The sequence below is a fragment of the Pteropus alecto genome, unplaced genomic scaffold (assembly GCF_000325575.1).
Source record: "Pteropus alecto unplaced genomic scaffold, ASM32557v1 scaffold123, whole genome shotgun sequence".
Taxonomy (NCBI): domain Eukaryota; kingdom Metazoa; phylum Chordata; class Mammalia; order Chiroptera; family Pteropodidae; genus Pteropus; species Pteropus alecto.
In genome coordinates, this window is record NW_006433950.1 from 8,106,025 (window position 1) to 8,133,469 (window position 27,445).

At 44.1% G+C, this 27,445-nt stretch overlaps 2 protein-coding genes across 2 annotated transcripts in view; one reads left to right on the forward strand and one right to left on the reverse strand.

Annotated features, from left to right (window-relative positions):
* The window catches only part of CCDC113 (coiled-coil domain containing 113), a 17,579-nt gene extending 15,050 nt beyond the window's left edge, over nucleotides 1-2,529 (forward strand). Inside the window, exons 8-9 of the mRNA XM_006908802.3 lie at nucleotides 1,298-1,453; nucleotides 2,410-2,529. Of these exons, the coding sequence (XP_006908864.2) occupies nucleotides 1,298-1,453; nucleotides 2,410-2,496 (243 nt within the window). The 3' untranslated portion in view covers nucleotides 2,497-2,529. The remainder of the gene's footprint in view (nucleotides 1-1,297; nucleotides 1,454-2,409) is intronic.
* PRSS54 (serine protease 54) overlaps nucleotides 2,384-27,445 on the reverse strand; it is an 81,563-nt gene continuing 56,501 nt past the window's right edge. The window contains 9 exon segments of the mRNA XM_015586919.2: nucleotides 2,384-3,777; nucleotides 6,082-6,213; nucleotides 6,785-7,043; nucleotides 11,937-12,108; nucleotides 15,597-15,645; nucleotides 15,647-15,780; nucleotides 15,919-16,041; nucleotides 18,990-24,551; nucleotides 25,898-26,058. Of these exon segments, the coding sequence (XP_015442405.1) occupies nucleotides 2,926-3,777; nucleotides 6,082-6,213; nucleotides 6,785-7,043; nucleotides 11,937-12,108; nucleotides 15,597-15,645; nucleotides 15,647-15,682 (1,500 nt within the window). The 5' untranslated portion in view covers nucleotides 15,683-15,780; nucleotides 15,919-16,041; nucleotides 18,990-24,551; nucleotides 25,898-26,058 and the 3' untranslated portion in view covers nucleotides 2,384-2,925.

Genomic DNA, 27,445 nt, shown 5'->3' on the forward strand with positions numbered 1-27,445 from the left:
GCAGAAACTGCCAAACTGCTTTGCAAAGTGGTTGTACCGTTTTACATGCCCACCAACACTGTATGTATGAGGATTCCAGTTTCTGTACATCTTCACCAATGCTGGTTATTTTTAGTTTGTTTTTTTTTTTAAATTGCTGTCCTAGTGGATGTGGTTTTGATTTGAATTTTCCTAATGACTAATAACATTGAGCATCTTTTCATGTGGTTATTGGCCACTTGTCTTTTTTGGAGAAATATCTCTTCAAGTCCTTTGCCCAGTTTTTAATTGAGTTATTTATCTTTTGTCATTGAGTTGTAAGAATTCTTTGTGTATTCTGGACTCAAGTCCTTTATCGGATTTATGATTTGCAAATATTTTCTCCCATTCTGTGGGTTTTCTTTTCACTTTTTGATGGTAGTTTATAGAACAAACATTTTTCATTTTGATGAAGTCCAATTTCTCTCTTTTTTTCTTTTATACTTGTGTTTTTGGTACTATAGCTAAGAAACCATTACCTAACCTAATATCATGAAGATTTACTCCTATATCTTCTTCTAAGAGTTTTATAGGTCTTACATTTAGGTTCATGATTCATTTTGAGTCAATTTTGTAAATGGTGTGAGGAAGGGGTCCAAGAACTGAAAGAGGATGAAGTATATTTATAGTTTGTTATATTAACCTTCCTATTTACCATTTGTGGTTCTCTCCATTCCTTCCTGTGGATTTACCATCTGGGGTTATTTCCTTACACTAATACAGCTTCGTTTCTGCCTGTATCCTTCGTGCTGTTATCGTTCAAATATATCACATTTTTATATGTTTTAGTTCTCAAATACATATGTATTTTTTGAAATTGCCTTTTAAATCGTAAAGAGGAGACTATGCAATTATACTATCTTTTTATAATTACTACATAAGTGCCTTTACTTATGCTATTAGTTTTCTTCATGTGGATTTGAGACTGATCAAATCAAAATGTACTTAAATGCACAATTTTATCTAAAAAGAAAAAAATAAAAAGCCAAGCCTAAGAAATCCAAATAAGTAAAGCATATGTCTTAATAAAGGAAGGAAGGAGTGGAGGGAGGAAAGAAGGAAAAGAGACGGTTATATACAGACTGTAACTTCTGAACTGGATGAAAACATCACAGTTGATAAAAAAAAAATCAGAATTTTGTGATTCCCCTCATTCCTTTGAAAATCCAAACATTACTTTTAGAACCGCACTGAAACTGGGAGAGAGGTGAGGGCTGCGAGGCCCCAGTAGTCCAGAAGCCCAGGGATCCCTAGGTTCAATTGGTCCTTCCCAACCCAGGACCGGGCCAAAGCCGAGGCCCTGAACAAGCAACTCCGGAAGCAACTGTCCGAGTTCCGAGCGCCACCGGTGATGCTGTACGTCAAGCAGAAGGCCATAAATGGGGACCTGGAGAAGACCATCAAGATGTGGGAAAGGAAAGTGGAGATCGCGGAGGTGAGTCGCAGAAAAAGCGCAAGACGGGCAGGCTCCCGTGCCCTTCACAATTTTGTTTAGGATTTTGGTTTTCGAGCTAAGGATACAGATATTTGGACATGTAACGTCCGTGCAGAATCTCAGCAGTTGCTCCAACTCTTTACCAAAATGAAAGATGACGTTTAAAAAAAAAATACCATTTCATTGTCAGGCACAGGGATTATTCAGGTTGTTAGGGAGAGATTGCGGGAAGAGGATGTTTTAGTTGCTGGTTTTCTTAACGGATTACGGAAGTTTCTTAATCTCTCCCCCCACCATTATGATTTAGTGATTGCTATTTTATACATGGAGAAGCCAGTTTTTTTAAAGAAAATCAGATAATAAAGGATTTTTAATATCACTCAGAACCCGATTCCAGGCATTTACACAGTTGTTGTGGGCCTCTTCATTTTTGACTAACCCCGCAGCCTCTTTACATGATACAGTGGGCACAGAGGCACGCGTGCCCCTTGTGAGCTGCGGAAGTGTGCAAACAGAGTGCCGGCATCAGGAAAGAGAAAAGCACCGAGGCTGCCCCGGGCCAGGTTGCATCCTGAGCGCACTTAAGACATCATTAGAGGCGTTTCAAAACCCAGTCAGGTCGCTTGGGAAGCATGGCGTTTTCACATCTAGACCCTGGCTCCATTTCCTGGGGTCACTTGGTGGCAGGAAGTAAATTAGGATCCAAACTTGGGCCTGTCAGATCTGGAGCTGAGAAGTAGCAGAGAATCACAGCAGGAACCTGCAACTTCTCACTTTTCTCAGCAGAAACAAGTTCTTTAGAAGAATCTTCCTGATGCCCCTAGGGTACCGCCCGCACAGGGTCATCCGCTCCATCACAGGGCTGGATGTGGGTTGTATTCTGAATAGTCACAATCGGTTTTTCCCAAATGACCTTCTCCCCTCTCCCCCTCTTTCCTTTTTTTTTTTTTTTGCAGATGTCCTTAAAAGGCTACCGCAAAGCTTGGAATAAAATGAAAACAACCAATGAGCAGTTGTTGGCTATTTGCCGCCCTGGGAAATAGCCAGAGGGAGTCCATGGCTGTAGAAAAAGCGATCCATTAAAATAATCAGCTTCTTTCTAGTCATGAGGTCCTCTCACTGTCCCCTGTGCTGGCTGGTGTCCAGCCAGGCTGATGGTCATCTGCCAGGCCACAGCTGCCCGTGGGGAGTGTTTTCACAGCCTGGCCCCTGGAACCGTTTACTCTGAAAGAACCACAGGGCACTCTAATGGTTTGACACTTGTTAGCCCACATTTAGTTCACAAGCACAAATGAAGGTGACCTTCCCGCGTGCGGAAGTGGGACAGAGGAGGGAAAGCCAGCCCAGTATGTGCCACGGGTCTGTCCGTGGCAGCCCAGGTGGGCAACTATCAAAAATAGACACCAAAACAGCATGGCGAGTGCCTGGCACCCAGCATTCTGAGCTTGCTCTTCCGTTTGGAGGGTTGGCCCCTACTGCATACCACTGCAAAAGAAAACGAGCAGAAAGGAAAACAAGATGATTTCTTGGGGCTGACGTACCCGGTTCTGACCTGAGAGCCCCGCCTCCCCACCGTAATAGTCATAGTACATAGGCTGGCCGGCCGTGTCGGCCGTGTCGGTTATGTCAGCCGTGTCAGCCGTGTCAGACGCGTTGGCCGCGTTGGCCGTGTCGGCCGCCCCAGCCGTGTCAGCCATGTCAGCCACGTCAGCTGTGTCAGCCGTGTCAGCCGTGCCGGCCGCGTTGGCCGTGTCAGCTGTGTCGGCCGTGTCAGGCACGTTGGCCGTGTCAGACGCGTTGGCCGTGTCACCCGTGTCGGCCGTACCAGCCGCGTTGGCCGTGTCAGACGCGTTGGCCGTGTCGGACGCGTTGGCCGTGTCGGACGCGTTGGCCGTGTCAGATGCGTTGGCCGCGTTGGCTGTGTCGGCCGTGTCGAGAGGCTTGCTTGTTGCCGCTGGAGTCGTTTCATTAAAGTCTAGATTATGTTTAGAGCTGTTGTCTGGCCCTGCATGTATTGTGGCCTCTCTTTGTCCTTGGAAGTATTTGGGGGACCATATAGCCCTGCCCAGCCCAGCATTTTTTGCGTGTGCTGCGGAGGCATTTGACGAGTTGCTTAAGAAAGGAATCGAATGCTCCCAGTGGTGGAGGACAGACATGGGCAGGCCGGTCCTCTTGGTCTTGGACGTGATCCAGGTGCTGTAGTCTTCCACCCTGATGTACAGAAATAGGCCAGGGCATTTCTCACCCCCTTTGGACAGGATTCCTCTCAGCACCCAAAGATTCAGGTGCTGTAGCTGGCACATCATTGGGTTTCCTGGATCCCCCTGTGACAAAGGACAGAAGGCTTCAATTCTAAAAACAAACAAACAGACAAAAAAAAAAAAACAAACCCAAACTTTTCTTTTAAAATATATTCTTGTGCAACTTACTATTTGTTCTAGAAATGTTTTACACTGGTTCTCGCTGAAAATGGGGTAAATGATAGGATACTATTTCCAAGCTTGGCGGCCACCACTACAAATTCCAACACGATGGCTTTTCCTTTTCTTACACAAATAATTCGTAGGCTTCTGCAGTTTGCCTGTAGCTTCCTGGATTTCATTTCATTTTCTTACCCCTTTCTAGTCCTTTCACTAAATTCTGCCCCTCTTTGGGCTTCTCGTTCCTCAAATGTTGACAGTTCTTTCCTTTCTGACCTGGAATGCTCACATTTTCCCTCTTGTTTCCATTCTCCGTTTAAGCTGCTCCCTCTCACCCACCAGGTCAAACTAGGGTCAAAGTGACACTTCCCGGGGAGCACACACTGGACTAGGATCACAGGTTTTCCACCTAGGCAGCTGCCTGTCAACACACCTGCTCCCCAGCCCGTGTCTATGCGCCCAGCATTCTCTGCTCCCGTGGGAGCAGTCCTCTGTGACTCTGGAATTCTGCCACACAAACCTTATCTCATTTCAGATGAGTGGGTGGAAGCTTGACACACTTAGCTAGATGTGTGACCTTAGCAAGTTACCTAATTCTCTTGAGCTAAAGTGGGGATATAGTTAATTCCAGGAAAACAGAGAACCTGGCCCTGTGCCTGTCACACTGTATGCACTCAATAAAGAAAGTAGCTACTATTATGTTGGTATCTAGAAAAGGCCATCATTTTTATGTGAAAAGCTGAGGAATATGGGAAAAGCAACAAGACAACTGCTAGGTATAATTTACCTTACCTGCCCTGCTCCAAGGCCGCCTCTTAAAGGAATACCCACTCTGTGGTCCATCTTGGTCTAAGAGGAGGATTGTCATCCAAGGGCTGTCCAGCCACCTGTGACCTGTGCAGCCTGCCTGGTCAGAAGAGCTGGGTGTGTACACATTGCTCTTGCTGTTTAGACTGAGGCATGGAGGGAGGGAGACTGCAGTTGACCCGAACAAACTCAACGATGAGAAGCAGAGAGGCAAAAGAGTGGCCGCCCTGGCCGCTGCCCATTCCCATCTTCTCTTACTAAGCCTCCCTTTTTTCTGAGGAAGCCACACGAGGACAGAAATGCAGGCGAATGGGAGAAGAAAGGGGTGAGCGCGAGCCAGGCAGCAGGCAGGTGTGCTCCGCAAAGCCGCCATAATCCCCTGCTGGTCCCATGCCAGCCACCTGAGGATGAGAGTCTGGACTTCAGCCTGTGCTTCTCATTAGGTGGGAGTGCTTTAGTCCAGAACTCTTGATTTTTCAGTTTTTCACAACCTACTGTTTTCACTCCAAGCTGCCACACAGCAGAGAGCAGAGATTTCATCCCAGAGTTTGGGCTGGTTATCACGGGACTGGTGAACAGGCTCCCCTCCATACCCCCACTGTGTCTGCCTGGGGCAGAGAAGCTCTCTGGCCAAAAATGGCATGGTCGCCCCAGCTTTCACCAGTCCCATTTCCAGCTTCTTTTAACTGTGGTTTTATAGTTGAAGGAAGAAAAAGAATGTAATTCAGGACAAATAGTTTGATGAATGGGAGTGTGGTAGACGTCCCCAGCTATTGCATGGTTGCACAAATTGCCATTTGCCCCGGTGTAGAATATGCTGCTTTTTCTCTTCCTCAGAACCTGTAGGGATGAGACTTCTGAAGCACAAGTAGCTGAGACAAAAAGTGCCAGGTTCTCCTCTAGAGCAGCCCTACCTCATCTCCCAAGGGAGTGACTTCAGCATGGAGGGGTTCTTTCATTGCGTGATTCTCAACCTTGACATTCAGAAAAAGCCCTAATAGTTGTTGGGGAAAGGGAGGTGAGTTCAGAGCGATTCTGCTTTTGTTGGGTTTCCAGGGACCCATTAGGCAGCTACGGAACCTGGGGACTCCATAGAAGCTGAATACAGCGACTCCACACTGCAGATGTGCTCAAAGCATATCCACATGTGTGTTTTGAACTCACTCTCAAACCTTTAGCTCGTGAGAAAATATCTGTGACTTAGCCATGCTACACTGAAAATGGTGACAGGTTCGTCCATTCGGCAGATTTTTTTATTGAGCACTTGCTATCTGCCAAGTGCTGTCTACCCTGGAGACAGCCATGAACCTCAAGTGACAGTCCCTGCCCTCAAGGAGTCCACCATCACTTGAAGTGACCACGCTTTCTCGGCATTGGGCTTCTACTCCGTCATGTTCTTACCAAGCAGACGGCATCAGTTTCCTCCTCTACATGATAGCCACATCCTGTTTTCTTGTAATTGTGTAAGGGACACAGGTCGATGTTTTTCACGGAGATTTTCCTCAGGATACTCATCGTCATGTGATGTCCTGTCTGGACCATGCAACAGAGAGCCCAAGAATTATTAACAAGAAGACATCCCCTAAGTCAACTCAATCACAACTCACATGTCCAGATGGGAGTGAATAGAAAATGTCCTAATAAACCCCTTTTCTGCATAGAAGTCAGAACCTGTGTCTTAAGATTTCACTGAAAACTACCTTTGCTTTGAACTTGTGTGTGCAAATTGGCAGAGAACATATTCGCCCTTTCTCCACATCTATAAAGAATACATTTCCTCGTTTATTTCCCAAGAACAAAAGAAATCAAGGATGGCTTAGACAACAGGACAGTTGGCTCTAGTCCCTGGCCCTTCTATAACCTTGCACTAATTTCAGGCTGTCTGCTGCCTATACTTCCAATTTGGGTGTAAGACCAGAAGAAAAAGGACCAAATGTAAGAATTGCCACGGGAAGGGCAAGCACTGGGAATCTTGACTGATTAGGTGGCTCAACTGGAACCTCGAGCCACCTGAATTGTTAAGATAGGCCCTAGAATGGTTCACCCAAGTCACCCCCACTGCTAGCACACACACAGCCTCCTCTAAGAGAAGGAAGGCATTAACTGCAGTCGTGGGATTCCATCCTGCCACCCAGCAGTTCCTCAAGGCTGACGACAAATGCAGCTTTCTGCCAAGGAAGCAGATGGACCCAACCAGATTGTTGAAATGCATCGCCGTGTCTGTCTTCAGGAGGGCTATGTTATTGGTCATCGTTACATTATCGAAGTCTTCATGGATGACGATCTTATTGATTGGATACTCTTCATGAGCAATCACTCTGCCATCCATCTTAGCTATACCAACTATAGCGACAGCGTCCTTCCTGGAGAGAAAGCAAGGGAATCTTGAGAAACCAAGGCACCGAGGAAGCTTCGCACTTCCTCGTTTTCATACTCACTATTTTTTCAGCCTGGAACATTCCTCCAGCTCATCTTCCTTGGGCAAAGGAAATCTTTTCTGAACCCCTAGGCTTGTTCTCCCCTTTGCAAGCCCATAGAATCTTGGAGATTCTTCTATCTTAACATCATTTGTCCCACCACCTAAAGATAATGTTATGGCCGATGATTCTATGCATAGCTTTTTTCTTTTTTTTACATAGTTGTAGTCATACCAAAGACGTAATCTTGACTCTTGATTTTAGCACTTAACATTTTAATAGAAGCATCCTTCCATATTATATACTCTGTAAATATACTTCAGAGAAATTCCGATTTTAATAATGATGGAGTTCAGTTGAGTGTTTTCCATTTATTCTCTTGGGAATCAGCCAAAGAACGACATAAACACCATGAAACCGAGACACGGAAGAATCCAAACCTCAGAATCAGAGAAAGGGCCGACAAAAGCAGTAGAGGACGGCAGATGTGTGGAGGATTTTAGATGATGCCTGCTGCCACGGAGAAGGGAAAGCTGCTCAAACGTGCTTTTCCACAACGAAGTAGAAAGAAAAGAAATAAACCATCATCAAAATGAAAGCCATTTGGAAGCAGCATAAAGACTAGAGACCACAGAAAACACGATAAGGGACACGGAAGGTAGAACTAAGAAAAGTGACCAAAATGAAATGGATATTAACAAAAATATTTAAAAGCTAGAGAAAAATGACCAATATGGCAGTTGATGGAGGGTTAACAGACCACAAAGAAGGTAAGCAAAGTAACAAAACAAAAAATATTCCAAGATATAATTTAAGAAAATTTTCTGGAAATAAGACTTCAATCTACAATTTGGAAGTGTGCTCCGTATGCTAGGGAAAAAAACAATACAGAATGATCAACACCGAGGCATATCTTTGTCAGCTCCCAGCAGGAAACAAACGCATACTCAAAGAAGGGCGGCTGAGGAAAGTGTAATGAAGGGAATCTTGACCAAGGCCTCGGCAGGGTGGAGGGAAGTCACAGGGAATAGTGCGGTCCAGCTTCCTGCTGCGGTGACAGCAGGGTGCTGGTGCCACTCCAGGCTCGAGCCCAGGAGAGGGAGGAGCCAGAGCTGTAGGAAGTGGGTCACTTGGCAGGAAAAGGCCGCCAGTCTGCAGTGTGTCTCAGGTAAATAAGGCCCTGACCTCACTCTCCCCCTTCCCTCCAATCTCTTGCCAGTGCTCTTCTTGGCCATGCCCACTGGTGTAACCCGCTCGGGTCAGCCTCCTGGGACCCAGAGGGTAGGAAAGGGTAGAAAGTGCATTTGGAGGGGCAAATGGGAGAGACCCGGCATATCTAGTAAAGTTCTTGGACTTCAGTGGCAAACAAGGAATCCTTTGGCATTCAGACAAAAAAAAAAAAGATCGTCACCTTAAGTTTGGCTGTCTATTGTCTAACGCAAGGAACGTGTAAGAGCAGAAGGGGATTCTAACAGCAAAGTACTAGAATAATAGGGGTGAACTGGACCTCTGTCAGGCATAGGAGGATGTATGGTTGGCCCGCAGAGGAAAGACAACCAGACTGGCTTCAGACTTCTCCACAGCAAATAATACTGGAAGCCAGCGGGTAATGCCTATTAAGTCCTCACAAGAAAGACGCTGTGACCCATGAATCCTATACTTAAGTGGTCATTCGACTTTAAGGACAACACAATATTTTTGAATATGCAGAAAAACAAGGAAACACGGTTCTTGGGAGCCCTTTGAGAAACTACTTGAAGACAAATTTAGCCAGTTCTAGTGCCGAATGGAGAAAATCCAGCAAAAGGGCTGTCAGTAAGTATAGGATTCATTATAATACTGGACTAAATTAAAATAATAAATTTTCAAAATTTAGATTGGGGTAAAAATGTTAACCCTAGCAATAATCAAGTGGTTTCACTAAAGCTGAAAAAAAAAAGAGGTAGCTGTATACACCAATTTCCCATCTTTTATAGGAATCTAAACATTTATTTACAGCTGATATATGAAGTAACAAGGATGTGCAAATATATATATGTATATATGTGTGTGTATATACATATATATATATACAGATATATATATATTAATCAAAGTAAATATGTATAATCTATTAAAATTGGGTGGTGAAGGGGAAAAGTGAAGAGAGGAATTCTGGCATTGGCCACAGTAGAGTATCTAGAGAGGACGATCCAGAAAGAAACAAGATTTAGGTTTTACTTCCATGAAATTATACCTCTAAGATAAACACTGGAGCGAAAATTCAAACTTTCCAAATCTGTCAGAAGAGACATACAAAAGAAAACAAAGGCCATATAATGAAAAGTAAGAAGCAATAAAAACAGAAAACATAACCTAAAATAAAAAACAAGAAGCGAGAGTTTCATTCTGAACATCAAGCAGAAGAGCATGAGGTAAAACAAAGAAAGGCTCTTAGTGATGAGAAAGAATTCAGTCTGCAGTGAAGACCTCACAGTTATAACCATCTGCAGCAAGTGGCACAATGTTTACAAAGTAAAAACTCCAAGAACTAGGAGGAGAAAGAGCCAGAAGCTTGTTCATGATAGAGTTTAATTCACTTCCGTCAGCCCAGGAAAGATGGAGACTCCCTCCTCCGATTTTGCATGTTAAATTGTACACCAAAGACAGAGAATGAATTTTTAAATGTACCTGTGGAAACTATTCACATGGGCAACTCAGAGTAGACACAAGGATAGCCTTGACAAACTCCTAAATCACCACACAGTACAACTCACATAAATGCCATGCAACAAAACAAAACACCCTACCACCTGGATATTTAAAAACTGTCTTTAATAAAACCCCGAGTCGAAGAGAAAATCAAAACCAACACAGCAGACTGAACAGAAAATAGCAATAATGAAATCACTACATGGAAAGCAGACCTCTCTGGGGGGACAGGTGGCAATCACTGCCAAGAGTTAGCCGGTAAAATATTGAAAACAATGCAAATTTCCAACATTAGAGGACTGTAATTATGGTACATCCGTCATGGGACACTGTGCAGCTGGTGGGAAGAATGTGGTCGCCCTCTATGGATCCAGGAGAAAAGATCTCCCAACGTGCACGATAGAGTGAAAGCAGCTAAGAGTGGAATACTGTGTGTCGTGTGCTGCCCGCTGTTTTGTTATAGACTGAGATGTGTCCCGCAAAATTCATAGGTGAAGCTCCAACCCCGCATGCATTTGCAGATAGGGCTTTTCAGGAGGTAATTAAGATTAAGCGAGGTCATCAGGCTAGGCCCCCGATCCGATAGGACCGGTGTCCTTATAAGAGGAGGGAGAGACACCAGGAGTATGCGCGCACAGAGGAAAGGTCATGTGAAGACACGGTGGGAAGGTGGCCATCCGCAAGCCAAGGAGTGAGGCCTCAGGAGAAACCAACGCTGCCAACACCTCGGTCTCGGTCCTCCAGCCTCCAGGAAGAGGTAAGAAGTACATTTCTGTCGTCTAAGCCCCGCTGTCTGTGGCATTTTGTTATGGCAGCCCTAGCAGATTAACAGAGGGAAGGGGAAGGAAAATTCTCCCTCTGTCAATAGATATAAGAGTTAATATAGATAGACCTCTAGGGAGATAGATATCCATGAATGCATCGAGTATTTAAGGAAAAATACTCTAGAAACTTGACAAAATATGGCTCAAAAGAAGGACCTAGTGATAGCAGGGCAGGGGTGGAGGAGAGGCTTTCCCTTGTATTATCCTTCGGTTCTTCGTGAGCGTTATACTATGTACATGTATTTTCATTTAGATATGTGTATTTTCAATTTAAAAATACATCTCGTACGTTAAAAACTTCAGCAGCTACACAATATTACATCGAGGGCTTATACTGTAATTTGTTTAACCAATCATAGTAATTATATTCTCTCTCCCATACTCTGTATGTATATATAATATACAGCATGTAAATTGTATCTATTTATACACTATATATTATATACACTGCTTTCATAGTATATATATTATATACCATATATATAAGTATATATATTATTTATATACTGTATATTATGTATACTATATAGTACATACAATAAATAGTATGTTATATGTACTATTTATATACTATATATTATGCGTTACATACAGTATGTACTGTAAATAAAAGGGTAATATACTGTATTTATCCATGATAATTGGACATTATGTTTCCAGTGTTTTGTTTATAATTAACTATCCCATGAACAACTGTGCATAACATTGTTCCAGTGATTGAAATTATTTCCTTAATGTTGATTCCCAAAAGTAACATCTTTGGGTCAAACAAAAAAACATTATTCCTCTAATAACATTTGTGGAGGTTTTTTTTTTCTTCTGAATTTAAAAAATGCATATTTACTGTAAAGAATTTAGAGAACACAGAGTTCAAAGAAAACAGCAACATGTGCTTCTGAGCATCCAGAGATAAGCGCTCTTCAAGCATCTGCTTATTCCCTTCCAGTCCTTTCTCTGTGTATAGGTATGTATGGCAGTCGCATTGTTAAGGCTCGAGAGAAGTTGAACGAGATAAGCAGTAGGGGCCTCTAGCATGGGGGTCAGTGCTGTTGTGATGCAGTAAATGGGAAGGAACATCCTCCCTGCAGGGGATGGAGGACCAACCATTTCACTTTGCAGCTGAAGACATCAGGCTGCTCTGGCTTTGGCATCTGGTGACTTTAGGACCCCCAAGAATCACGCAGAGCAAGCGCTGAGCTGGTAAAGAGCCCTGTGGCCCCATCACTAGGAACCCACCTTCCAGGCCTCTCCAAGCTAAGCAGGAAGTAGTGCCCCCCACCCCACCCCAGGGGGCTGTGCAGGCCCCAGAGGCAGGGGTACTGGCCTGTTCTGAAAGGCAGAGGCGATGCTGAGGATCCAGAACTGGCTGAGGATGCTGCCGAAAGTCAGGTGGGTGTAGTGAGAATCCTGCAGCGACACTATCCACGGGAACTCCTTTTCGCTGACCAAACCCTCCTCGGAAGTTTCTAGACTCTTGGTATTCTGGACACCACAACCTGCAGAGGGGGTGTGGGGGGAGGCGGAGGCCTCAGTGCTGTGGCCCAAGGCCACCACCACTGCACCAGACCTCAGGACACCCCTCCTGTTGCTCGCCACTCTGTCTGGCTCTCTATCTTAGTCGCCACTAACTCGGCCACCCCCGTCTTTTTTCCTAGTGGGTCACTTTCCTTATAAAATACTCTTGGTGGCACCTTTGAGTCTAAAAATAATGTTAGGCTCCCGATACACTCTCATCTATTGAATACTTAGCCATGCACACGAGGCAATGTCTGAAACCTTTGTATTCATCAGCGGTTCTCAGGGTGTAGGCTGGGACCTTGGGGTGTCTGCGAGACCCTCTGTGGGGTCTGCAAGGTTAAAACCATTTTCATAAGGATACTAAAATTATATTTGCTTTTTTCACTTTCATTCTCTGGCTAGTGTACAGGAGAATTTTCCAGAGGCTACACAGTGTCATCACTCTGATGGCTAATAGCACGTGTGAGCCTGTGTATTCTTGTGTTTTAAATTTCTTCAGTTTTAATTTCTAATATGGAAAATATGGAAATATAGCTCCATGAGCAAAAGCTCTTTTGGGTCCTTCATAATTTTAGAGAGTATAAGAGTCTCGAGACCCATATGAGAACGGCTGGTATACATTACTTCACACAATTCCTCCAACAGAACTAGAGGTGGACACCGTCTGTCCTGCAGATGAGAAAATCGAGCTTTAGAGCGGGTTAAGTACTTATCCGAGTTACACAGCTGGTAGGACCCAGGGCAGGTCCAGATGAATTCAAACTCCACACACTCTCAAGCCCTCACAGTCTGTTTCAGCCACGTTTCATCTCAAGTTTGCTCTTCCCTCCTCAAGCTGCTGGCATTTGTGGTTTCTCCTGCCATGTCTATTTTGCTTGCCAGTGTATCCCCAGGGTCCGGGTACAGTGCTTGGCACATAGTAGGTTCTCAAAAAAAATCATCTAGTGAATGAACAGAAGCGTGCTGCCAACCAAGGGCTCCCTGACATCCTGTCATCAAGGGCTCAAAGGTCCTGCTAGGTGGAGGCTGTTCTGTGGCCCCACCCAGGCCTGCTCCGCCTTTGCCTTCCTGAGCCCTCAAATGGGTCACCTCCCACTGGACAGACTCTTCAGCAGTCTGGACTTTGTTTCAAATGAGAGTTAAGTGTTGACTAAAGTTTTAAAAAATATCCTCCCTCTGCCAGCCCTGGTTTGGCCCAAGATGGCCCTGTATTTAAAAAAAAAAAAAAAAGTTCCCCCGTCACAGAGTCCCTCCAGTCTGTGTTCGAATAGTAGGACAGGGAGCGCCCTGGCAAGGCAAATCCCCAGGCTGGGTGAGCCGGGCCCCGCTGCCCCAGGCACCATTACAGGATGGTGTCCACCCGGGGGTCGTGCTCTGCCTAGGTACGGCCTGGGTACTCCCTCCACCGCCCGTGTCCTCCTCGCCAGTGGACGTGCTCTGCCCTGATGGGTCCCCGAGGTGCCCATTTTACCCCCGCCGACGCAGAGTGGAGGCAGGGATTCTCAACCTGCTGGCACATTTCATTTACCTGCTGCCCGGCCGCTCCCACACCCCCGGGGGTGGGGCCTGGGCACTGGCATTTTTTAAATGCTCCCGAGTAGATTCTAATGTGTATTCAGGGTTGAGAACCTCTAGTGTTTCAGGAAGGCCCTGACTCAGTGTCCCAAGTCCAGTTGGCCTCTATGCTGTGAGACCTAGGGCGAGCCACTTCACCTCTCTGGGCCTCAGTTTCCTCCTTTGAAACATGAGGTAACGCACCCCTTGGAGTTGTAAGGATCCCGTGAGGTGAGGTTACAGGATGGTGCTTTCCGAACTGTCTCCCCATGACTGATAATGCTAACCCCAGGGACAAAATAAACACTTCCATTTTTTTTTTCATGTAAACTACCATTCTGGTTGCTGTTTGTAAATCCCAAATTACGAGTACCCAGTGCCTCTCTTAATCCAGTGGCCCTAGGTCATGGGCGTCACACGATGGGTACCACCAGTGGACTGTGAGTCAGGTCGATGGCTGCTTTTTTCAGCCATTCAGCCCACTGCCAGGTGCCAAGCTAGGGTCTGGGTTTATAATAGGAAAGGATTTCGGGATCCTACCCCAGCCCCAGGGGAGTCACAGTGCATGGGGAGATGGACATGATGACAAGTGACAGCCATACAGAGAGACTCCTGACACACGAGACTCCTGGCCAGAGTGTACAGAGGGGAGGGCACGAATCTGCCCAGAGCACCAAGTCTGGGAGGACTTCCTTTGGGGAGCGACCTCTGAGGGGAGCGCCGAAGACAGTTTCCAAACCATGAAGCTAGAGTTGATTGTGACCTTCGGTGCTGTCATTAAAGGACCAGGACAGACCCCCCCACACCCCCCGACAATGTGGCACCATATGACAAACTTCTCCATGAACTGACACTTAGAGACTTTGCTGGAACAGTGACAGAGCTGGCTGTTAGCTGGCTGTCGATTCTGTAAGGGCTTCAGAATCACCGGAGAGGGAATTCTGTTTTCGCACGGGCCACTGGCAGTCTGTGGCGAGCAGGGTATTGACCACGCCTTCCCAGCCCGACAAGAACCTGTGGGCGTGTGGTACCTTTTACTGTTTCATAGCTCTAGTTGGCTAGTTCATTTGACCTTATAAAACCCTTGGGAGCCCAGGATATAATGAGGAAATCTGACCCAGAGATGAAATATTTGCTTTGGGTCACCTGCTTCAGGATTTTTAAGAGATGGGAGAGACCCTTTCTGTGTTTCGTGGGCATCCCTCGGCCTCCTTCGGGCTGCAAGGCGATGAGGTAGGTGAGGAAGGTAGCGAGTTCTCCCCCTGACATGTGCAGGAGGGGGGGGCTCTCTCGTGTCCCTGTCTAACTGCAGGAAGATGGGGCAGAGCCAGCTCAGGTGGCAGAGAGGTGGGGCAGAGCTGTCTGTCCCTTTCTAGGCCGGATCTTAGACCTGGACAACCTAGAGGTCAGGGAGGGGACCGCACCTGTCACTTCTGCCAACTGAGTCCTTGGCAGCCTCTAAGACCCCTTCCTGCTCCCCTGGTCCAGGCCTCTTCATGGGAACAACGATGCTGGAGTAGGAACACAGGAAGCACCTGCTCCCCACCACTTGGACACCCCCGCCTGCAGGTGCCCGGGGCTGTGAGGGGGGAGGCAGTCTTCACACTGGCCCTCTGTGCCCTGGGCCTCCCCGCAGCCTGAGGCTAATTTTCCTAACTGCGCCCCCTCCCGAGGATTAGCCCTGACACCGGGCTGCTGAAGCCACAGTTTCCTAGCTCCACGCCCCGTGTTCCAGCTCTTTGCCTGGTTCCCACCACCGGCGCACGCTGCCGAAGCGAAGCGCTGGGAGTCATCCTCCCCGAGTCCCCCCCGCCCCCCGGACATTAAGAGCAGTTAGTTCACTCTCCTGGGATGATCCCCCTGCCGAGTTACAGGATCCGCTAAGTCACGAGGAAGAAAGCAGCACACTCACTGGCAGAAGCATGTAAGATGTAGAGAAGCACCAAGAGCATCTCCGTCATCTCTGCCATCCCCAAGGACAGCCGCAGCAGACACCATGGGCAGCTGTGGAAACAGAACGGCCAGGCGCACGGGCTTTCCTTCTCCTCCCCAAGGACCGATTCCCCCTCAGCGTTCGAGGCCCAGCCTCTTTGCTTCTAAAACATGAGAAACAGACCTGTCACATCCCTATTGCTGGGTTCCGTGCAGTAGAGAGAGAGGCAGGGACCAGCTGCCCGGCACTGATATTCTGTGAGGATTCGTGAGATGGCCCAAGGAGAGGTGGCAGCCGGCACCTGTCAGCTCTCCCCTCAGTCCAGCCAGGGTCCCTGGGCTTCCCAGAGAGGTGGGGCTCAGAAAAGCGCTGTTTTTTGACTCGTGGAATTCAACCCTTGTCTTAACTCTGTAGCCATAAAATGCTGCGGGAAGAAAAAGCAGGGGTTTAGTGTGAGCCCACGCTGGTGTCGCCCCTCCTGCTAAACTCCGTTGGCTTAAATAATGCTGGAATTCTGTTAACGGGGGACAGCTCGTTTTACACAGTCGCAGCCCTGGCGTTTTGCGGTTACTTCGCCCAGTAACCCTATGAGGTGGACACGGTCATGATCCCCGTTTCAGAGATTCAGAAACCGACACTCGGAGACATGGAAAAGCCTGCTCAAGGTCACACAGCCACCCAGTGCTGGGGCCCGAATCCAAGCTCAGGTCTATCTCAACTCTGAGTCTTAACCGTCTGCCACACCTCCAGGCCTCACACAATGCATAAGAGCCTGAGGAGCCCATGCGCGTCGTTCTCAGTCACCATGTTCCACTCGTGACACCAGATGTTCCTGTCGTCAGGACGGTTCTCAGAATTCTCCTGTGAACTGCTCCTGCTAGAGGGGAAATGGACTCACTCTGACCTTACGGAGCCCAACAGAGGGATTCTTTCTACCACCCAGGGGAGAATGTTCCATTGTGGCATCATGGTTACTATGGTGTCACCAAGCAAACGTCCAGACACGGGGACTTAGGAGGAGCCAGGATGAAAAGGCTGCCTGTTTCCTAAATTTGGCAGGGCTATTCTGGAAGCCCGGCTGTCCCCTGGTCTGGTGGAGGAGACATCCCTTTTTCTGGATCACAAAGTCCTGTTCAGCTGTGGCCGTGGTCTGCCTACCTCCTCAGCACCCGCCCTGTGTCCACACAAGTTCATCACTCTGGACGAAGGAAGCCCACGACGAGGGTGGGTTTGGTTTTTCCAGTCCCCATCAGCATCCTTACACTCCCAGCGTGGTTTCCTGGAGACTCAGCCCTGTTGTCTTTAGCAGCTCCAAACCAAGCTACCCGGTGGGCTCTGTCAACTCAAGGGGCCCGATGGCGTCCGCACCCCAGCCACTGTGAGCAGCTTCGGTTTCAGCACAAATGCCAGGACTTGAGAAAAGTGTTGACAACATTGTGGTAAAGAAGAAACTAACTCCATGGAATCAGAGGGCTGCTGGCACAGGCGCTTAAGAAATATTTATTGGACCCATAGATGAATGGCTGATGGAAGGAAGGGTGGCTGGACAGAAAGTGAAGTCCAGTTCGGAAGAAGCGCTGTCTCCTTCCCCTTGAGGCTCAAGGTCACACAGCTCGATGCCCTGAGCACCTCACCATCCTCCTTCATCTTTGACACCAAGCAGGGCCTGGCTTCTGCCGGGAGAACAGAACAGGAAAGGTTGCCGGTAGCGGGAGAAATGGAGTTGACCCTTCAATATGTTCTGCATCTCCAGTCTCAAAGGGCTTTCACAGACGTTTTCTCGTTCACGATTCGCAGTCACCCTCCCAGGATGAAAGAATTACCCGAGCTTTCCAGATGGAAACATGGTGACTCAGAGCGGGAAAGTCAAGCCCCTTCCCTGAAGCCATACACCTACAAAGTGGCGGGGGCAGGACTCCAACCCAAACTCCTCCAACTCTGGGATGGTGACCATCTCTCCACGTCTGCATTTCTCAGCCTGGACCTCATGCAGCCTTTATAGGCAGCAGAAGCAGAAACAGTGATTGAGCCAAGGTCGTGCGGCTGCCTTTTTTTAGGAGTTGAGAAGCTGAGGTTATTGCACAAGACCCTGTTTGCAGATTCCTCTCTAGATTCCTGCATGAAAAGAAGCCATGTGCAGGCCACCAGAAACACACTGTCTCCTCACAGAAATAATCTAGCACAACCCACAAGAAAGACTCAATCCTGCCAGGACCCAGCTGACCTCGTGAGCCTTAAATTCTCAGCCTCTCTGGGCCACTTAACGCTGACCATCGACTTTAGGTAAATTTTTAAAAGATTCATCACAATTTTGAGTAATTTTTCATTCTTTAAGGTTAATCATAACAGTAATAACAGTTTCATACCTTTGAGGGGAAGTTCATTTGCAATCTTACACCAAAGACTCCACATCGAGGATTGTGATGGCATGAAATGCATGTAGTTTCTCGACCTGTCACTTCCTATTTTCACTCTCTACTTTCATTAAGTTAGAAAATCCTAACTCTCAAAGGACATCTGAAATCACAGCACGTTGTGGAAGCTCTGTCAGAGAATTCTGGGCATCAGACTGGACCCCAAAGTCACAGAGCGACTTTTTTCACCAGTGACTGCTCTCGGGTGCTCATGGCTGCCCACCAAACCCCAAACCTGGGGAACTGAAAATTTCTTCTGGGAACTTGAAAGTTTCATCCTGGGAGATAGTGATGGGTGCATTTCTAGTCCACTTGGTTGCTTTTCCCTCCGGAAAATATTTTTTCATGTTCCATTGCAGATTTGGAAAATGGTTTTTAAATATTATGCTAATAAGAGCTTTACTGCATTTCAAAATCTCTTCTCATGAAATTAACAGAACAAAAAATAATCAAGGACTTCTTTGTTTATGTACCACACATTTTCTAAGCATTGCTTCCTACTCATCACTGGTTTGTTGAAGAGTTAAGCAAAGTATCTGCTGGCCCAAACGTGGCGTAGTTATTGCTCAGCTGCATGATGTGGCTTCGATATTGATACCACATCCTACAGAGTCCTCTGGAATAGAAATTTTGCCAATACCTTATGCTGCCTTCTCTTCGTGTTTTTCATTAACATCAATTCTCATTGAAAGCCAGCATTTAATGCTGTGACATTTACTATAAGGAGCATAACTTTGAATCAGGTTTTTGTCATTTAGGTATCTTCTCTTAGCAAAAAAAAAAAAAAAAAAAAAAATCAAGAATTTATTGGAAAGCTTTATAATGCCTTCATCTTGAGAAAAAAAAAAATCTATAATTTATTTACCAAGGAGGTCCTTGTGGTTGTTTAAAAATGACAAAAATGCTTTAATGATTTCATGCTATTATTTGGCAATTTTATTTCCAGATACAGGCTTACCTCGTTTTATTGTGCTTCGCTTTATGGAGCGCTCCAGATGTTTGTTTTTTCCAAGCTGAAGGCAAGGCCCTTCACCAGCGAAAAGATTACGACTCATTTTGTTGTGCTACTCCCTTTACTGAGATGATCTGGAACCAAACCTGCAATATCTCTGAGATATGCCTGTATCTGTGCTGGATTTGCAGATTTTCTATGGAATAAATTGTGGGTTTAAAACAGAGTGTTATGTTCACCATATTCTTAATCCCTAAAGAGCGAGCTTGTGTGCATCCACTGCCCCCTAAAAGTCAAATTATCCAATCAACAATCTTTGATAGTAAAGATTGTACCATGTTAACTGTCTTTTAATGTAAATTTCTCCGATGAAAACTTTTAGGTTATTCTATGCAAAACGAACATTTAAAAAATGATTTCTTTATATCATCAAAATTACTGCACACAGCACAAGATCTAGAACATTACCGCTATCTCGTACCTACCTATGTGTCTCGCCCTCTCTCTCCCCTTCTCTTGCTCTTAGTTTAGTAATTTTATCCATAGTTAAGTGTGCCTAAACCATCTGCAGGAGCTTCTCCAGGGTGTACATACCCAGCAGTAGCATTGCTACGTCAGGCCATATATTAGGATATGTCTAACTCTAGAAGATGGTGCTAAATTGTTTTCCAAGGTACTTGTACCAATTGACACTCTTACCAGCAAAGTATTTGGGTTTCTGCTGACTCATGTCCTCCACAGCACTTGCTACTGTCAGCCTTAATTTTTGGTCAGTCCAATGAGTATAAAATGATACCTCATTGCTAATTTTCAGTTCCCTAATTACTAATAAGGCAGAGGATATTTCCCCACGTGTTTATTGCTTGTACAAGCTAATGCTTGCGTCTCTTGCCCTTGCTTTCTGTGGGGTGGCTTGGCCCTTTTCTTACTGATATGTAGGAATTCTTAATACATTTTGAATATTGTTTGCTCTGTGTATGGTGTCCTATGTTTTCAATTTCGATTTCTTCATGATGTTTTTAATAAACAGTGGTCTTAATTTTAGTTTTAAGGAAGTCAAATTTATTAATACTATACAGTTAGGGCTCTTGTTTAAGAAGCTCTCCCCTAGATCAACATAAGAGGTCTATGGTACTATGTCATCTTCCAAGTCTTTAAAGTTTTGTTCTTTGCACACACGCCCTCAAATCTGTCTGGGATTTTTTGTGATGGTACGGATTCCACCTCTTCCAACATGGATGCCCAGTTGTGCCAGTATCGGTTCTCCACAGGTCTCCAATGTGACCTCAGACATATCTCAAAGTTCCACATGTGCCCAGGACTCTTTCTGAGGTCTCCCTTCTGTTACGCTGTCATTTTGTCTATATCAACTGCCAGGCCTGTACAATCTTAAATATTATAGCTTTATACAAGTCTTAATATCTAGTAAGTCAAGTGTGCCCACCTAGTTCTTTTTCTTTAAGAATGTCTTGACTATTCTTGGCTCTTTGTCTGTTTTTTTTCTGTTTTAGAATCAACTTGGCAACTTACACACACACACACACAGCCCTGCTAAGATTTGGATTAGAATTGTATTTCATCAATAGATCTATTTGTGGATAAATTAACATCTTTATAATATTGAGTCATCTTATCTATGAGCCCAATGTATCTCTCACTTTAATTAGGTCTACTTTAAGGTTTTTCAATAAAATTTGATTTTCTGCATAAAAGTCTTATACATCTTTTGATAGAATTTACTCCTAGATATCTTATTCTTTTGGGTTGCAATTAAATGATGTCTTCCCTTATTATGCTTTTAGCCATTTCCTACCAAACCCTCTTATTATTTCTAATAATTTATCTTTAGATTCTTTTCCATGTCGAGTCACCTAGAATCAATAATGACAGTTTTGTTTCTTCGTTTACAATTATGTCTTTCATTTCTTTTTCTTGTCGTAACTCCCTGGCTAAGACTTCCAATACAAAGTCGAATAGCATCACTAATAGTGGGCATCTCTGTCTTGGTCAAAGGAAGTCTTCTCACATGTCTCCATTTGGAATAATGTATAATACAGATTGCTAAATAGATTTACTTAATTAGGTTAAGGAACTCCCCTTTTATTTCTAGGCTTTGTTTTAATCAAAATCTGGGATCGAATTTTGTCAAATAATTTTTTGGCATCAGATAAACTCATCTAATGGTTTTCCTTCTTTAATTTTTTAATGTGATTGATGAAACACAGACTTTCTCAAATTAAACCACTCTCGAATTTCAGGAATTACTATTTTATCTTTTTAATCACTATTATTTGCCAGTATTTGGTATAGGGTTTTTGGCATTTGTGTTTGTTAGATTAGCCTGTGAGTTTACTTTCCTATATCATCCTTATCCGTTTTACTGGCTATGTGGATCTAGTTGGGGAGATGGAAGTGGTCCATTCTCCAAAAGTTTGCAGAACTTGTTTGAAAACCATCTGGGCCTGGTGTTTACTTTGAGGGGATGTTTCTACAGCTGCCCAATTTTTTAAATGTTTCTTGAACTATACAATAGAAAGGCAGCTCTGCTAAGTTACGTTTTTTCTAGAAACTTTACATTTTGTTTGTTTTCAAATGTATTAGCATGAGGACTATAGTACTCACTATCTTTTAAAATCTCTATTGTAAAAGTTAACATCTTTTTTCTCATTCCTAATACTGTTTATTCTTCCCTTGTCAATTCATTATTAGTTTCTCCAGAGTTCCATCTCATCTGTACTTGCATAATAATCTTTATTGATCTTTGGTTGGTTGTTTGTATCTTTGTTTCTAGATTTTTTTATTACTAGTATTAAAAATCTTTGTTTTCTAGTTTATTATTCTCTGCCTTTTCTTTATTATCTGTTTTCTGCTAACATTCTTTGGGCTTATTTTGTGTTCTCCTAAATTTTTAAGTTGGACATTTAGCCAATTAATTTTTTGCCTTCTTTTAAAAACTAGGCATTTAAGTTCCATTTTCTTGGCATCTTTTTTTGGTACATTGTGCTTTCCTTATTATTCTAAGTATTTTTATATTTTCATTATAATTCTGTTTGGCTCTTGAACTATTTGGAAATATGTTTTTCAATGTCCATATGTATGACTAGTTTTATTTAACTTTTGATACCTACTTCTAACCCATTGGTTGAAGAACGTGATTTGTGTAATACCAATTCTTCAAAATCTCTGAGACTTGCTTTATGGCCTAGTATGTAATAAGAAAAAATTTTAATTATTCCATATTTGCTTGAGGAAAATGTATACTATCTATACCCATCAATTAGCCTTAGGTTTGTTGATCGTTCTGTTTAAATCTTCTGTATCTTTCCTAATTTTTTTTAGTCTGTTTGATCTATCAGCAATTAAGAAAGATGCCTCTAGTTATGATAGTGAATTTATCCGTTTCTTTCTATAGCTATAATAATTTTTGTTTTATATGTTTTGAGTCTCTTTTATTAGATACACAAATTTAGAATTGTCATATCTTCCTGGTGAATTGAACTACAGTCAGCTTTCATTATTTTCTGTATTTTTGTTCTATAAGGTTGTGGCAAACACTGAGTTAAAAAATAGTGAGCATTGCTCTTAGGGGAAATACAGAGTTAGGTTCTGTGAGCCTCCGATCACACCATTTTCATCAACTGATCAATACATAACCTTGTCTTCTGTGTGTTTATTTCTAGAGGCACCTCATTTAATATATAGTTGATTCATTAACATTGAACTCATGGCCAACAGCACTATAACTCATATTTGAAAGAAGCTTATCTAATACATGTATTTTCTCCTTAAGGCACATCGCAGCCCTCTTGTGCATAGAAGCACTAGACAACACTTCAGCACTATACTTGCGTGTGTGTCAGGGGAAGGCATTTTAAACAGCAAAATCACCAACAAGTGGCTTGCCTTCCCATGTGCCTTCATAATGATTGTTAGTTTGTTGTCTTGATAAGTATCCTATGGGTCTAAATTGGATACACTTTCTTTCAGAGTTTGCTTCTGCCTCTGGTCAGCAGAGGGCGCCACTAGCAGGGACTGTGGCTTGGCTTCTCACCCTCTCCACCAGTTAAGTAATCTAACAGCTGTGCTGCTGGGCACCTGACCTAAGGCAACCTCTCCTCTCCCAGCTGTTGACAGCTCAACCTCAGCTCACTCTTCTTAGAATCTTCTCCTAAAGTCTGTGAGGGCCAAAATAACTCGAAGGGTGTGTCCTCTGCACTGTTTTGCAATGAGAAGCCTTTTCAGACCACCTAGTCTGCAGTGATGCTCAAAGCTGAAAGAGTTTGAACTTTGCAACAGACCACACATTAAAAACTGGACTAATGAATTCCCGGGAAAGGAAAATGTAAGTTCCAGGTAGTCATTGTTGGACTTATTATTTCACTTTTGGATTTTTTTTCTTGCTGTGGGTTTGGTTTTATTCACAGATTATTGGCAGCTTACTCAAACTCATTGTACTCTCAGATTCACTTATCCCAGTATAAGTGAATCACACTTGATCCCCAGTCACTCTTTTTCTGATCCACTTCTGTTCTCATCAATATTTTTATACTATCCCCTCATTTTTGTGAATTGGAGCAATAACACCTTGCAGCCTGGTATTCCCACAGGCCCAGGGGTGGTGGACCTGTGACCCTAGCCAGGCCCATCAGATCCGCCCATTCTTGGAATCTGAGTCTTGAGCCAAAGGGCAGAAAGACCAAAACAGCTGGAGCCGCTGAGCCAGGCCAACAGCAGGCTCTGCGGGCTCAGCTGGCTCTGCTGCCACGCTGAAGGTCCCTCCCTACCCCATCTTCCCCGAGACCCAGTTCTGTGAACTAGCTCAGATCCCGCCAACAAACTGCTGTACTGCGTAAGAGTCAGAGGCAGTTTCTGTTGCTTCTGACCAAAGAAAACTTGACTGATCCACTGATCTACTGCTTGGAGTATATTTTAGGCCTAAGAATTTTGTCACATGTCCGATAAATGACTATTGCCTAATAAAATCTCTTCAACCAGAAGAACAGCAGCAGGCACTGAAAAGCAGGGATGTTAACCCTGCTTAAATCCATAACTGGATGACATACATTATACCACAGTTACACAACGGTATCACCTATATACATTCAAAACCAAACCTTCTTGAAATTTTAATCCTTTTTATTTTTGCAAATTCTTAATCATTTACCTTTTATAGCTATTGCTCATATTTCTTACTATTATTCTGTAAAATCTTAAGTTGCATTCTTCTCAGACGGACACACTTTATCTACATATTAAACCGAAAGGAACACTCTTTTCACGTCCGCCGATAAGTACACCCTCACATTTTTCATGAAACATTGTTCATTGACGGTCCATTTCCTGATTTTTGATAAAGACTGGGTACGAAAATTATTTCGTGTTTCTCTTAACACTGCAATGAGATAATAACAAAACAGGTGCGATGATAAAAGGCCACTGATACTTATCAGCATTGAAGGTCAGAGGAGTCGAGAGCGGTGGGGACAGGGGGGACCGGAGAGCAGGGTCCCCATTTAAAGGAAATCTCCATGGCCACACTCCATCAGCGACCTCCAGCTTACACACAGTCTGCGTGAGAAAGAAAATCTCACCACCTGGTAAGGACACGAAAGTCCAAGGTGGGCATGAGCTTGTGGAGGGCAGGAGGAAAGTAGGAGGTCTGGACTTAATCTTTAAATGTCGCACCTAGAGACCTCCCAGCCCGGGTTAGGGACTCTGATGCAGCATTAATCATAATTGCCAAGAGGCAAAAGCAACCCAAGCGTGCATCCACAGACGAATGGAATTTTTTTAATGTGGTATTATTCAGCTTTAGAAAGGAAGGAAATCCTGTCACGTGCTACAACACGGATGAGCCTCGAGGATATAATGTTGAGTAAAACAAGCCAATCACAAAAAGATCATTACCGTATGCCTCTACTTAAGATGAGGGGCCTGGAGGAGTCAAATTCTTAGAAGCAGAAAGTGGAATAGTGGTTGCCAGGGGCTGGGGGGGAAGCGGGGTGGGAGTTATTCTTCAATGGGGACAGGTTCAGTTTTGTAAGATGAAAAAGTGCTGGAGATACGTTTCATGACAATGTGAACATACTTAACACTACTGAACTGTAAACTTAGAAATGGTTAAAATGGTAAATTTTGTTAGTTTTTTTTTTTTTCCCCCAATGAAAAAGAAAGAATTTAACATCACAGGTATAGCAAAGTCCCCGAAGTGGCCACGGTGGGCAGTCTCTGCCCCTTCTCCTTCCCCTAGATCAACACTACCATGACACACTCATATCCATGAACAATATGCAGCATTTTCTGTGTTTTTAAAATAGTCTCACACCACGTAACATTCTGTTGCTTGCTTTTTCACGCATTATTTTAAGATCTAGTCCATTTATTTTCATTGTTTTCAAGCATTCTAGACTATGAATATGCCTCAATTTATTTCTTCATTCTCCTGCTGAGAGAAATTTGAATTGCGTCCAGTTTTTAAATATTAACAATCAATCCAGCAGAAAATATTTTTTATAGGTCTCCACATGCAAACAGGAATGGTTTTTTGTGTGTTTTGTAGAACTAACACATTACACTAAAGACACATCATCGCCTGAGTGTGCCGAGTGAATGTTATAATTAGTTTTCCTGGGAGGACACTTTCCTTGACATAAAATAAATCAACCTGTCATTATATTTCTCAATGTCAATGATCAAAGCCCCGGATTAAATGGAAAATGTGACCTAAACATGCTTTATCGCGGCATGACCTAGCAGCAAAGCCACACGTCCTGCCCCCACCTTCTCCTGCTCGCTGGCCATTGCCCACGTCCACCCAGGACCCTCTTCCTTTCTGGGGAGGCTTGGAGTTTCCATGGGTTCAAGGCACATGGCATCCAGCCACAGCCGGGCACTTTACAAAGAACAAAACTGACCTTTTTCAAAGATCTCCTTGCAAACTGCATTGGTGGCTTCGAGGTCTGCTTTTCCTAATAAAGATGGCCGCGCTCAAGGCCCCCTGTGCGTCTCAGGGACTCGAGTGGACGGGACTCCACACAACTCAACGCGTGGACTTCCAAAAGGCCTTGGCAGGCTGCTGTTGAAGGAGAAAAGCAAGCTCTAAAACAGGCCGTGGAGTGCAAGCTCTGCACATTATAAAAAAGCTAGATGGAGAAGTGTGGGCCGGGCCACACGCACAGCCCTGCAGCAGAGACAGGCTGTGTGCGCGCTGCGGGGGCACAGGTGTCTTCTGCTTCGCTGCAGTCTTTCTCTTGAGGAAGCCCATGTTGCTTTTACACAGGAAGGAACATTTACCACATGCAGGCAGGAGTCCTTCCAGCCCTTCTGCGGAGCTCGAAGAGCACAATAATTTAAAAAACCTTCTATTATAATTATTAACAAAAATTACTGTACTTCAAAAACTCCACCATATCTTTACCACTTATCAGCCAATAAGCACTTACTGAATAAGAGTTAGAATGATTCGTGTACCCACCACCATAATCAATTTTAGAACATTTTTATTACCATTAAAAGAAACCCATACTCGTTGGCAAGTCACTCCGTATTTCTCTCCAACACCCGCCTCCAGCCACAGGCAACCGCTAATTGACTTTCTGTCTCTATGGATTTATCTATTCTGGATAGTTCATGTAAATGGAATCATACAATATGTGGGAAAAGAAGGAATAAAGAATGACGGCGAGAAAGGACAAAGAGATTGAGAAGTACAAATGGATAGTTAAATAGACATGGAAATACAAAGTGTAGCATAAGGAAAATAGTTAATAATGTTGTAATAAAATATGTAAGGGGGAAGAAGAGTAATAGATTTAGTGGGGTGATCACTTTGTGAGTTATTTAAATTTCTAATCACTATGTTGTACAACTGAAATTAATATATTACTGTATGCCAACTATAATGGAAAAGAAACTCATCGAGTTGTACAATGTAAATATGAACAATTAATTATCTATTGTATTTCAATAAAGCCAAAAAAAAAAGAATGACTGCTTAAAATGTATTCAGAAATGATGAAAAATTTCTGGAACTGATGGCTCCAACTAAATAGAAGTAGATGGTTGCACAACGGTGTGACTCTACTGAATGCCACTGAACTGTACACTTTAAAATGGTTTACCCGTCAACAAGGTAAAGAGACAACCATCCAAATGGGAAAATATATTTGCAAGCAACACCTCCGATAAGGGCCTAATATCCAAAATATACAAAGAACTCATACGACTCAATAACAATAAACAAACAATCCAATTAAAAAATGGGTAGAGGACCTGAACAGACAATTCTCCCAAGAAGACATACAAATGGCCAACAGACATATACAAAGATGCTTAACTTCACTAGCTGTTAGGGATATGCAAATCAAAATCATAATTAGATACCACCTCACACCTGTTAGAATGTCTATCATCAACAGGACAAGTAATAACAAGTGTTAGAGAGGTTATGGGGGAAAAGAAAC